The sequence below is a fragment of the Octodon degus genome, unplaced genomic scaffold (genome assembly GCF_000260255.1).
Source record: "Octodon degus isolate 3935 unplaced genomic scaffold, OctDeg1.0 scaffold00126, whole genome shotgun sequence".
NCBI lineage: Eukaryota > Metazoa > Chordata > Mammalia > Rodentia > Octodontidae > Octodon > Octodon degus.
In genome coordinates this window covers 7,347,113-7,361,274 of record NW_004524702.1, presented here as the reverse complement: position 1 = coordinate 7,361,274, position 14,162 = coordinate 7,347,113, and the positions used below count along the sequence as shown (strand labels likewise).

The 14,162-nt window shown below is 42.4% G+C and overlaps 1 protein-coding gene across 1 annotated transcript; it reads left to right on the top strand.

The window, feature by feature from the left end:
• The first annotated feature begins 12,952 nt into the window (after window positions 1-12,952).
• Window positions 12,953-13,840, top strand: LOC101591582 (transmembrane epididymal protein 1A-like). Its single transcript, XM_004640800.1, has one exon. It carries the CDS (start codon window positions 12,953-12,955, stop codon window positions 13,838-13,840), a length of 888 nt encoding a protein of 295 aa, XP_004640857.1.
• Window positions 13,841-14,162: the final 322 nt, after the last annotated feature.

The following is a 14,162-nucleotide window of genomic DNA, read 5'->3' as shown; positions in this document are numbered from 1 at the left end:
CAATTCTGGAGGCTGCAAAATACCAAATGAAGATGCTGACAGAGTTGGTTGCTGGTGAGGACCCTCTTCCTGGCTTGGAGATAGCCGTCCTCTCTCTGTGTCCACACAAGGTGGAGGGAATGAACCCCAATCTCTCCTCCTCTGATGTACTAGTCCCACCATGGGACCCTACCCTCATGGCCCCATCTAACCTAATGACTTCTCAAAGGCCTGGCCCTCCAAATGCATTCGTATTAGGGGACAGAAGTCCAACATATGAATTTTGGGGAGGTGGGACAGAAACATTTCAAATATAATAGTCCAGCCGTGGCACCTCTAACCCAGTTAGCACAGCTCATGTACTTCTCATGGAAAAATATATTCATCCCGTTCTAACAGCCACAAGAGTCCTAATCAACTCTAAGATCTAAAGTTTCACTGAATATTGCCTAAATCAGATTATGGGTGAGATGTGAGGCAGCCCAAGACAATATTGTTCAACAGCTGTGAGCCTATGGAACCAGATAATGCGGTGATGGGACATAGTATAGACACTCCCATTCCAAAATAGAGTAATCAGAAGAGACAACAGAACCCAATACCCAAGTTCAAACATTAGTAAGGCAAGTATCAGTATCTATTAAGACTAAAGAATCAACGTGTTGGCCATTCATGGTATACAGTTTCATAGTCCCAGCACTAGGAGGCTGAGGTAGTAGAATCACAAGGTTGAGACTGACCTCAGCAATGTAGCGACTTAGCAAGACTCTATCTCCAAAAAAAAAAAAAAAAAAAAAAAGAATGAAAAAAAATAGTCCACTTTGCTAGGTGCTGTGTCCCTGAGATCCATTAGGGCAAAAGTTCCAGGCCATGATTTTCAGGACATGTGTAATGCCACCCTCGGGTCTCCAAGTGTCCACATTCCCATGGCTGTGGTCTCTGGTCTATTAAAACTGAGCAGAGGCCCTCCCTTCTGAAATCAAGAAGGCAACACTAATGATTTTTGAATTAACTAGAGGAGTTATTTTGTCCTTGCCTCAAAAATATAGGTCTCGTTTGCACTTAACAGAAGTATAGTTAGAAATCAAGGAGCTAAGTAAACTACTTCCCCTTTCATTCAGCTGTAAATACCACACCATCCTAAAGATCATCCATGCCTCCATTATCTTAAAATGCCACATCCAGCACCACTCTTAAAATTCTGGAGTGGTGGTGGTAGAGCTTGCAGAAAACCAAGAGTTAAAGGCAGAAAGCTGAGGTCAGGTGGTGCCTCCACTCCTGGTGGGAGAGATAGAACCACCCAGCAACTGCAGCACATTCATTTATACACTTGGGAGGCTACTGTCATTGAAACCCCTCTGCCTAGCAACTTGTTTGCCTGGCTTGCCTTGGACACCTCGCGCTCTTGGAGCTGGAACTCTTATCACGTGGCTCACCTTGAGTACTCTATGTTCCAGGACTGGCCTTGCTTTAGCTCTTCAGGTGTGACAGATCTCCAGCTTCAGCCACTCCCCACACTAAAAGAGGTACAATATAAAATAACAAAAGGTGAGGAGGTCAGGAAGTCACCATGCACGAGGCAGATCATGGTGTCTGATCCTTTAAATACTGGAAGCCTAAATTATGGACCACTCTGTTTCCTTGTCCCTTTCCCATTCCTTTGGCTACCATCCCACAACCTTCAATAATTGTATTACTTATTATACACTATGAGGTGTGTGCTGGGCAGTTCTTTTCTCATCATGCACAAGAACCTGGGCTAGTTTTGGCCACTTCAACACTTGGTGAGCCAGCCAGGAGGACTTAACCAGACCTTGGGAGACCTCACCAGGCAATGTACCAATGACCTTTATTGCAGAATAATGAAGAGAACTCACTAGACATTGAAGCCATCAGCAACCCAGAGATCTTTGGAGACCTCAGCTGAAGTGGACAACCAGACAACCCGGCCAGCAAGGAAGGTAATCCTCACTCCATCTGGAGATAGAGATAGATATCTTACCCTTCCTGGTGGTGAAAATAGATTCCTGGGAAAAGAGACAGACAACACCCTGTGTGGAGAAGACTAGATTGTGTGGCAAAAGACCTCTGTCCTTATGGGGCTTATCAATAAGGCTTCCATTCTGTTGTTGATCCACACGATGTAGAAAGTCCATCTTGGCTGATGCCCCAGCAGACATGGGCATGAACTGAGTGGAGGAGGAGAAAAGGACATAGAGCAGAGGAGAAGATCACCAATAGATGGTGGCATAGCTGCCCACAGCAGGGGACCAGAGGTACAGGCTTGGCCACCCAAACTGTTGCTTTACTCTACGGAGTACTTGGTAGCTTTCCCTGAACTTGGGGAGCCCTCCGTTTAGCACTGAGGGTGATCGTGCTTCCCTGAGGATCACCGACTTATGTGTAGTACTCCCTTTCCTAAGTTCTAGTAATTTTTCTTCTCCTTTTCTTTTCTTTTCTTTTCTTTTCTTTTCTTTTCTTTTTTTTTCTTCTCCTTTTCTGATTTCCTCTCCCCATCAGGAAAACAAAAAATAGTCCCTCTTAAACCTCCCATCACAGCTTTTTAAAAAAAGAAAAAAGAAAAAGAAAAAAGTTGTCTTCGTTACTTTTTCCTCATTGCTGGGACAAAATACCCCACACCCAAAATTAAGGAAGGAAAGGTTTATTTAGCTCACAGTTAGTGGAGGCTTCAGTCCGTACTTGGCTGGCTCCAGGGCAGAGCAGCACATGGCAGAGGGCAGCAGCTCATGGCCGTGGAAAATAGCAAAAAGCAAGAGCAAAATGGCAGGAGCAGCAGCAGCAGTGGCAAAGGCCAGCCTCTCTCCTTTCCTTATATTGCTGCTATGGTTTATGTCTAGGTGTCCCCCTAGAGCCTCATGCGGTCATGGGGCAGCTTCTGGACTTTGTGATTGATTCTTGATCCAATGCTGGGATTATGAGCGTGAGCGCCCTGGGGCAGATACTCTGCCTCACAGTGTAAGGAGGGGAGAGAGGCTCGCTAGATGCCTGAGCTGCTGCCATTACCTTTGTGCTCTTGCTCTTTGCTGCTGCCATGAACAGCTGCCCTCTGCCATGTGTCACTCTGCCTTGGAGCCAGCTGAGTGTGGACCGAAACCTCCATGGACCATGAACTAAATGAACCTTTCCTTCCTTCATTCTGGGTGTTGGGTATTTGTCCCAGAAACGAGAAGAGTAAGAGAATTGCCTTCAGGCTGTGTGCCCCAGGGTGGTCATGGCACTCACATTCATAATCCCAGCAGTATTTGGACCCATAATCCCAGCCTTGGATCATGAATTAATCACAAACTCTAGAACCAGCCCCAATGATTGCATGAAGCTTTGGGGGGATAAGTACACACAAACCATAACAATAATGGTGTAAAATTTCAAGACAAGGTTGAAGGAAAACAATAATTGGCTAGTTCATTGCATATTATTTTCAAAGTAGTTGCTCTTATTACAAGGTATAGGCATGAAAAAGTGATCAAACAATATAGGCATAAACATTTTTCAATGAGCTAAAAGCAATTAGTAGTATAACTATTTTAACTATCATATATATATATCTTTTCTTTTATCTTCCTTCTTTTCTGTTTTTCCCCCATTCAAGTTTCTCTTTCCTTTGGAGCCAATTCTTCCCATTTCCCAATATCTATTGTACATTTTGTGTCTTATTTACTCTTTCAGCTTCTTACACTAGGGAGACAATATGATGTTCACACATGTGAGACTGATTTATCTCACTTAGGAGCAAGGACTCAAGTTACATCTATTTCCATGTAAATGTCTCAAGTCTACCCTTCCTTATAGCTGAGTAGCACTCCATTGTATAAAAGTACATCTTTTTTGTCCATTCCTCAGGTGATGAGCATTTGGATTGCTTCCAAAATTCAACTATGACAAATTGTGGTGCTATAATCATGAGTACACATATATCATTGTGGCATGATGTTTTTAATTTTTCTGGGAAAATACCCAGGAGGGGAATAACTGGGTCAAATGGGACCTCTAATCCTAGTTTTTTGAGGAATTTCCACACTGATTTCTACAGTGGTTGCACCAGTCTACACTCCCACAAACAGTGGAGGAGAGTTCCTTTTTCCCCACAGCCCCTCCAGCACTTATCGTTGGTTGAGTTCTTAAGGATAGCTGTTCTTACTGGGGTGAGATGTAATCTCAATGTTGTTTTAATTTGCATCTCTCAAATTACCAATGAAGTTGAACATTTTTTCATATTTTTACTTCACATTTGTATTTTTCCATCTGAGAACTGTATGTTCATCTCAGATGTCCATTTTTGGATTGAGTCTTTGAATTGGGGGGGATCTGATTTTTTTCAATTTTTTATATGTTCTACATAAAAGTCTTTTGTTGAGGGATAGTTAGCTAATTTTTTTCCCACTCGGTTGTCTTTTCACTCTGTTGGTAATTTCTTTTGATGCTAAAAACCTTTTTAATAATATGACATCCTAGTTGTTTATTCTTTAAAGAATGCCATTTGGTTTTTGTTCATGAAGCCTCTGCCTGCCCCTGTGTCTTCAAGATTTTGACCTACTTTCTCTCACAGAGTATTCAGTGTTTGTGTTTTAATATTTAGATTTTTGGTCCATTTTGATGTTAGTTTTGTGCATGGTGATAGACATGGATTTAGTTTCAGTCTTCAGCATGTAGACTGCCAGTTTTTCCGGCACTATTTATTTAAAAGGCTAGCTTTCTCCCAGTGAACATGTTTGGCCCATTTGCTACAGATAAGGTGCTTGAGTGTGCTGTGGTTATGTCTGCATCTTCTAATCTGTTCTACTGATCCTCAGGTCCGTTTTCTTTGCTAGTACCATGCTGACTTTATCACAGGAGCTTTGTAGTAAAATTTCAAGTCAGGGGCTGTGATTCCATCTGCCTTTCCTTTGTTCCCCAGAATTGCATTTGCTATTCTAGGTTTCTTCTGCTTCCAAATTAATTTTAGTAATGTTTTCTCTAGTTCTGTGAGGTATGCTAATGGTATTTTGATCAAGATTGCATTAAATCTGTACAACAATTTTGGGAGTATAGCCATTTTCACTATGTTGGTTCTTCCTATCAATGAGCAAGGGATACCTTTCCATTTTATAAGTTCCTTTTCAATCTTCATTTCAGAGTACTTTAATTTCAGGAACACATCTTTTTTTTTTTTTTTTTTCAGAACCGGGGATTGAACTCAGGTCCTCATGCTTGCCAGAGAAGCGCTTGTTCCACTGAGCCATCTCCCCAGCTCCGAGTACTTTAATTTCAGTGTTTAAATCTTCCTTTGTTAGATTGACTCCTAAGTATTTCGGGTTTTTTTGATGTTTTTTGCATACAGGAATGCCATCAACTTTTTTAAGTGTTGACTTTGTATCCAGCTATGCTACTGAATTTGATTATTAAATCTACAAGTCTTTTGATGGAATTTTGGGGGTCTTCTATGTAGAATATCATGTTATCTGTGAATAACGATCATTTCACTTCTTCCTTTCCTATCCTTATTCCTTTTCTCTCTCTTGTCTAATTACTCTGGCTAATATTTCCAGGACTATATTGAATAGGAGTGGTAATACTGGACATCCTTATCTTGTTCCAGATTTGAGTGAAAGCTTTTAGTTGTTTTATTTTATTTATTTATTTTTGTGGTACCAGGAATTGAACTCAGAACCTTATGCTTGCCAGGCAGGTGCTTATGCCACTGAGCTATGTACCCAGCCCAAAGCTTTCAGTTTTTGTCTATTTAGTATGATGTTGTCTGTTGGTTTGTCATAAGTGGCTTTTATCAAGTTGAAGTAAAGACAATCAGAATATCAAGTATTCTGATTTTCTGTAGGATTTTTATAATGAATGAGTATTGGACTTTTTCAAAATCATTTTCTACATCGATTGATATGGTGTGTTACATTTATTGATTTGCATATGTTGAACCATCCCTGCATTCCTGGAATGAATCTCACTTGGTCAAGATTTATTATCTTGATAATTTACTGCATTCTGTTTGCTAGTATCTTATTGACGAGTTTTACATTTATATTCATTAGGGAGATTGACCCATAGTTTTCTTTTCTGGTTGAGTCTTTCTGCTTTTGGTACCTGGGTAATACTTGCCTAAAGGAATGAATCAGGGAGTATTGCTTTCCTTTCAATTTAATTAAGAGTTTCAGAAATATTGTTATTAGATATTCTCCAAATTTCTTTCAGAGGCCGGGGAGATAGTGCAGTAGAATAAGTGCTTGCCTGGCAAATGCAAGGGCCTGAGTTCAATCACCAGTTCTGCCAAAAAAAAAAAAAAAATTCTTTTAGAATTTAGCAGTGAATTCACTAGGCCCTGGCTTTCCTTGTTGATAAGTTCAATGTAATGTTCAACTACATTTTCAATCTCATGAACTGATAATGGGTTATTCATAATTTTATACCTTCTTGATTCAGCTTTGGTAATTCACACATAACTAGGAATCTAACCATTTCTCCTGTGTTTTCCATCCTGTGAGAGTACAGATTTTCAAAGTAGGTACTGATGATCTTCTGAATTTCCACAAGGTTGGTAATAATTTCACACCTTTACTTCCTCAGTGGGTGGATTTGAATCTTTGCTCTCCTTTTTTTGAGTCTTTTCTCTCCTTTGATAAGGTTGGATAAGGGTTTATCAATTTTGTTCATTCTTTTAAAGAATAAACTCTTTGATTCATTAATTCTTGTATGGTTTTCTTAGTCTCCAGTGCATCAATTTGTGCTCTGATCTTTATAATTTCCTCCTGTGTGTGTGCTTTGGGTTTGTCTTGTTCTTCCTTTTATAGAAGCTTAAGGTACAGCATTAGGTTGTTTATTTGTTCTTGTCATTTTTCCTGATGTGAGAATTCATCATTATAAGTTTTCCTCCTAGGACTGCTTTCACTTTATCCCATAAGTTCTGGTGTGTTGTGTCTGCTTTCTTGTTTAGTTGCACATATTGTTCAATTCCTTCTTTAATTTCACCTGTGATTCATTGGTTATTTAGGCAAGTGTTATTTAATTTCCATGTATTTATGGCGTTTTTGCTATTTCCAATTGTCTTGTGGTCAGACGACATGCACGAGATAGTTGCAATTTCTTTGCATGTACTTAAGCAGGTTCTGTGGCCTAGTATGTGGCCTATTTTAGATAATGCCCCATATTTACCTGAAATAAGTGTATTCTGATGATGTTGGGTGGAACATTCTGAGAACATCTACTAAATCCATTTGTTCATAGGTTTGGTTCAGTTCTGATATTTCTTTGCTGGATTTTTATCTAGTTGATCTATCTCTTCATGGTAATGGGATATTAAGGTATTCTGTTACAATTGTGCTATTGCTTATTTAATTTTTTGTGTCTACTAATAATTGCCTTACATACTTGAGTGCTCTTGTATTTGGTACATGCATATTTATTATTGTTATCTCTTCCTCTTGAAGTTTTCCCCTAACAACTATATAGTGTCCTTCTTTATCTCTTTTGAACATTTTTGGTTTGAAATTCACATTGTCTGCAAACAGAATAACTACTCCTGATTTTTTTCTGGGATCCTATTATATGGAAGATTGTTTTCCATCCTTTGATTTTTCAGTCTATGAGTTTCTTTTTGAGTTAAATATATTTCTTGTATAGAGCATAATACTGGATATTGTTTCTTATCCATTCTGCCAGTTTGTTTCTTTCGATTGGTGAACTGCACCCATTTACATTGATTGTTATAGCTAATATGTATTTGCTTATCTTTGTCATGATATTTTCCTGCTGTTGGTTCCTTGATTTTTCTTTCTGTTTAATTGCTTTTCCTTCCTGGAGGTTTCTTTCTGTTGTTGTTCTTACAATTGCTATTTAGCTCAGTCTACAATATCTTTTTTTTTGAACCAGGGATTGAACTCAGGCCTTTGCGCTTGCCAGGGAAGCACTTATTCCACTGAGCCATCTCCCAGGCCCCAGTCTAGAATATCTTTCAGCACCCATTGTAGGTTTGGGTTGGTGGTCATAAACTTCTTCAGTTGTTTTTAGTCATGAAAGTATCTTATTTCTCCATTAAGATAATTTTTCCAGGTACATCAATCTGCATTGGAAGTTGTTTTCTTTCAGGACTTGAAATGCTTCACTCCAAACACTTCTTGATGAGAGGTCTGCTATGGTTCTGATGGGCTTTCCTTGATAGGTAGTCTGTTTCTTTTCTCTGATAGCTTTTAATATTTGTTCTTGTGTTGAATTTCTGGAAACTTGATTATTAATTATCTTGGTCTAGTTTTATTTTGATCATTGCTGTTTGGAGTTCTATCTGCTTTATTTATTTTCATGTTAAATCCTTTATCCATGCTTGGGAAGTTTTCTGCCCTTATTTCTGAGAATTTTTTTTAAATGACATTTGTGCTGCCTGCAATTTTTCATGATGTCATCAATCTTAGGTTTCTTTTCTTTGCATCATCTTGTACCTATTGGATTGATTTTTCATGGTCTCTTGGTATTTTTAAGTTATTTTTCTTTTCATGATCACTAGGTGCAATTCTGTCTTTCAGATCTGAAATTCTGCCCTCTCCTTCATTCTGTTGTATATACTTTTAACAGAGTATAAGCTCTTGAATTTCTGTTTGGATCTGTTGCATGGACTCCACTCCTTGCTTATGTTGGGCCTTTTGCTCACCTATACTTTCAACCATGTCTTCTCTAATATCATTGATTTTAAGCATCGTTTCTTGCTGTACCTGAGAAATCATTTTCTATATAGCCTTTTCCACTGTGTTTTCACTTCTGTTGCTATCATTTCAGCAATTTCCAGTGTTTGATTTCCAATTTCATTGCGCTCCAGGCTTGTCCTGTCTGGGCTGGGAGTCTGAGGCTACATTTTGCTTCTGCATTCTGTTGTTTTCTATTTTTTTCTTTTATTTTGTTTTCTATGTTGATGCCTGTCTTTTCTTATGCTAGCTTTCTCACTAATATTGAGGCTTCCCTAGAAGGTGTCTGTTCTTCAGGGACATCCTTGAGGTGTAGGTGGATCTTTATAGCTATGCCAAGAACCTACCTTCCCAATTTGTGAAGGATGCAGTGCTACTATTTGGCTCAGCTCCCAATCCTTTGGTCCTGGGCTGTGGTGACAGGTATGACCCCACACAATCAGTGTTATCATACAGAGGACAAAACTGATTATAACATGTATGGCATCCTGGTTAAAGTAGTACAGTTAGTAGTAACAGTAGCTTCAAGTACAGCTTAACTACTGATGAACTATGGTAAGCATTAACTTGCTGGCTCCAACCACAGGAGCAAACTTCAAAGTTATATAACAAAATCGAACATATACCACGTACTTGTATACAGAGATTTTCCCCTTAATGAAGTGATTTTGCTCTTTTGGGCAGGGCAGGGGTGGAGTTTAAGATAGGTAAGGGACAAGATAAAGTGACAAATAAGGTCAAACATAGTAGAGTCAAGGTTGAAGGTCAAAGGATGATCACCCGAGTTTTAAGAAACTGGAGGACACAGGAGGGAAAGAATGAAACAGAATGAAGGAGTAGTCAGAAAGGAAAGAAACAATGTTTACTCACTTGAAAGTTTAAATTCAAGTAGTTGAGGAAAGAAGAGGATCAATATAAGAAAATAAAATGGATAGGTAAGAAACCTAAACACTGAAAAAAAAAAAGGAAGGTCAAAAGAGGAGAACAGCAAAGAAAGGAAGAAAAGAAGGGGCCAGGAGATGGCTCAGTAGAATAAGCGCTTCCTGAGCAAGCGCAAGGGCCTGACTTCAATCCCTGGTTCCACCAAAAAAAAAAAAGAAAGAAAAAGAAAAGAAAGAAAGAAAGGAAGAAAAGAAGAAAAAAGAGTACATCTAAGAAAGAGAGAAGAAAGAAAAGAAGCAAAATTCGAACCAAAAATAACTGCAAAATACTAGAACAAACAAGACGACTTCCAACCAGAAAGTCAGACAAACAAGGAGAAAAAAGCAGTAAAATACCTCTTGTGTACAGTTCTGTGACAGTGTCCATGTCAGATCCCAGAAATGTGCTACATCCTTCAATCAAGTTGGCCATGGGAATTGTGCTGGGGGTGGCACTGATCTTGGCCTCTGGATGTAGGGGCTGAGACTGGTCTTCTGTTGCTCGAGTTCTCCAGAGCCTGGCTGCTGGCTCCTCACTACTGCTTCAGCCCCTTCAGCCCCTTCCACATTGCAGGTCTTGCTGATCATTCTGCATACCTGGGCCCAGCTGTCCTGGGTCTCCTGGGTTCTGGTCAGTCTGTCCCCAAAAGGTATATGTCAAAAGTATGGTATTTAGATAGAATGGAGTAGAGCTGACGAGATAGCTCAAGAGACTAAGTGCCTGCTTTGGCAAGCTCAGGGACCAGGGTTTGATGCCCGGCCCCACATGCCCTGGCTAGCCCCTGGGGCATGCTGAGCCAAATCTGGGTGTAGTGGTGCATGCTTGTAATTCCGGTACTGGGAGACTGAAAACAGGAAGATCACTAAGAGTCTGAGCTGTGTAGTGAAACCCTGTACCAAATACACAAAAGTAAATAAATAAATAATAAAATAGATACAATGGAGTACTATTCTGCCATAAAGGATAAATTTGAGTCTTTTGTAGAAAAATAGAGGCATCTTGAGACCACGATGTTAAGTGAAATCAATGAGACACACAAGCTTAAATATCACAGGGTCTCTTACCTAAGAATCCCAAAGAGTAAGTAAATTAAAGGAGAGGCTAAGTGGTAGATAACAGGAAAAAAGGAGCTACAACTTTTGCAAATGAGAAAGGGATCAAAAGAGAGAGGGCAAAAGGAGGGGAGGCAAAGAAAACACTGGAAAAGGGATATAAAAAAATTAAGCTTTCTCCCCTGTGGTGATGCTGGGCCTGGAGGTCTGTGTAAGGCCACGGATGTGGGTCTATATGACACAGCATGGGTTTTGTTAAGGTTGTCAAGAATGAGTCCTACTTTAAGAGATACCAAGTGAAGTTTAGAAGGTGAGGAGAGGGCAAAACTGATTACTATGCTAGGAACACTTGGTAATACAGGCCAAAAATAAGGACAGCACAGGATGATAGTTTGTGTAATTAACAGAGATATCATTTGTCAGATTACTTATGCCCGTATTGAAGGGGATATGACAGTCTGTGCGGCATATGCACATGAACTACCAAAATACGGTGTGAAAGTTGGCCTAACAAATTCTGCTGCAGCGTATTGTGCTGGCCTGCTGCTGGCCCACAGGCTTCTCAACAGGTCTGGAATGGATAAGATCTATGAAGGCCAGGTGGAGGTGACTGGAGATGAACACAATGTGGAAAACATTCATGGCAAACCTGGAGCCTTCACCTGCCACCTGAATGCAGGCCTCGCCAGAACTACAGCTGGCAATGAAGCTTTTGGAGCCCTAAAGGGTGCTGTGGATGGAGGCCTGTCTATCCCTCACAGTACCAAACAATTCCCTGGTTATGACTTTGAAAGCAGGGAGTTCAATGGAGAAGTACATTGGAAGCACATCATGGGGCAGAACGTCGCAGACTATATGCGCTACCTAATGGAAGAAGATGAAGATGCTTACCAGAAACAGTTCTCTCAGTACATACAGAACAATGTGACTCCAGACACGATGGAGGAGATGTAGCTCATGCTGCTATATGAGAGAATCCAGTCTATGAAAAGAAACAGAAGAGAGAAGTTAAAAAGAAGAGGTGGAACCGTCCCAAAATGTCCCTTGCCCAGAAGAAAGATCAGGTAGCTCAAAAGAAGGCAAGCTTCCTGAGAGCTCAGGAGCGGGCTGCTGAGAGTTAAACCAAATTTCTATGAAGATTTTTCAGATAAAGACCAATAAACTTATTCATCAAGCAACTGCTTCTGTGTTAAGTTCTTGTTATAAGAGTAAGTAAACTGAAGCAGAGGGGGGAAAAAAAGGAATTAAGATGTGTTACTCATATACCAACTTCCTACAAAAAATATAATCGTTATGTAATGTGAATGTGTGTTGATAAAGAAGAAAAACAATTTTTTAAATAAAGAAGAAGCAGGACCCAAAAAGATGGGGCTTGGGAGATAACTCGGCAGCCTAAGCACCTGCCTGGTAAGTGCAAGGACCTGGGTTTCGATACCCAGTACCTCACACTGTGCCAGCCCTGGAACCCTGGGTACAGCCCTGAAAACCAGGGGTGGTGGCACATGCCAGTAATCACAGCTCAGTGGAGGCTGAGACAGGAGGATCACTACAAGTCTGAGCTGTGCACTGAGGCACTGTACTAAATAAATAAATAATTAAAAATATTTTGTTGTTGTTTGAAGTTTTTTAATATTAATTTTATTGAGAAAGAAGTAGCAATGAAAGTTTCAAAACAGATTAGTAGAATAGTTACAATAATTAATACATTGCATACTGTAAAAATTAAAAAGAATAATTGACCCATAAAGACAAAGTCACTTGCCCATAGTCACACGGTCTCCAAGTGTTGGAGCTGAATTTCAATCACTGAGTTGCAAACTCTGAACTTTTATGAATGGGGCCTGGACACACCCCAGCTCTGCTGGGACAGCAGCTAGCTGAGTAACCTGCATGTTCTGTCACCACTCTGAGCCGTAATTTCACCCATAAGTCTGGGCAATGACTCCTCCCTCACAGAGCTGTTAAGGAATTGAAATGAGAAACTCCTGTGTGATGAACCCTTCGCAGACAGTCCATCTGAGAGAGTCAAGGCCCTGTCTCCCTCTGACCTTCTCTCTCCTGACCCAGGTGGAGGAGTGCAAGGGAGAAAGAGCCAGCTGGCCTCTGTGCACAGACACCTGAGGGAGGAGGCCCGCCAGTCTTAGCAGGAGGCAGCAAGAGCTGAGACACCCCGTAGGAAGGCCGCGCCCTGGGAGGGGCAGGCTGGGCTCCCGGCTGTGTGGGAGATAGGGTGCGCCTCCCAGGACGGCTCTGCACTCAGAGGCTTGGGAGCGCAGCCGGGTGCGGGGCTGCTCATCCGCGGTCTCCACACACGCTTCAGTCATGGGAACCCTCGCGGGACACTTGCTGCCAGCGAGCTTCTTCATGCTCTACTCGCTTTACCATTCTGTTCTACTGTCCCTGGCCCTGCTATGGAAACAGAAGGACCTCAAGCCCCCTCTACCCCCCAGGGAGAAGCGAGGACACAATCGGTGGCACTGGACAATAGTGGAAGGAGTGTTGAAGGTGGCCCTCACATTCACCGGCATCTTGGGTGAGCTCTTCTACCCCCCGGGGGTGAACAGGACGAGGCTGGTGGATTGGGAGGCCCCGCAGCGGCCGTTTCTGTTCAAGGAGAGCTGGCAGCACATCACCATGTACTCCTTCTTTATGCTCAGTGGGGTGGTGGACATCGTCAGCCAGAGGCGTCTGGCGCGGCAGAACGTGAGGCTGGAGCGGGCAGCCGAGGCCCTGGCCTTCTTCATGGTGGTGCTGCTCATGGCCACGCACATTGAGAACAGGGGCAGCGTGGAGGTCCGCGTGCACCAGCTGTTCATGCTGCCCACCTTCCTGGTAGCCCTGGTGCTCAGCATCGAGGTCTGGGTCCCCAGCCAGCCCACACTCTGGGTGCTCAAGACCTGGATGGGGCTGGTGCTCAGCAGCTGGCTGCTGCAGCTGTGTGTGGTGCTGTACACTCCGCCCTCCGGACAGCCCTGGCGGGGAGACAGCACCGAGGACATGGCCTTCCTCACCACCTTCTTCTGCTGGCACCTGGGCTTGATGGCCCTGCTGCTGGCCGCCGTCTACGGGCTCTGCAGCCTCTGGCTTCGTCACTGCTCCTCCGGGGTGGGATCCCTGGGCCCCAGGTACAAGATGTGCCCCACCGAATCCAGCAACGAGGAACTACAGAGGCTCCAGGAGGAGGAGGAGCTGCAGAACGGAGGTGTCTAGGTACAGAAACTGCTTTGTGCGTTGTCTTTTGTAACGCGCTTCAGCGTCGCCTGCTGCGCAGATGGCTTGGAAACGGTCCGGGGTCCAGAGAGCGGCTTTCTGTCTGGTGTTCTCAAATAAACCTTGCGGCTCCAAGGAAGCCTTCTACGCATCGCTCTGCTGTCTCCTTGCCTAGTTCTTTATGCGCAGGGCTCCTAGGTCTCTGGAGGGAGAACAGGCAGGAGCGCTTTTCGCGGACAGCTTTTGGGATCCAAGAGGAGAGAGTGAAAGGAAGAAGCAGGGGGAGGCGAAGGAGGAAGTGGTGGGACTCGGACAGGGTGGG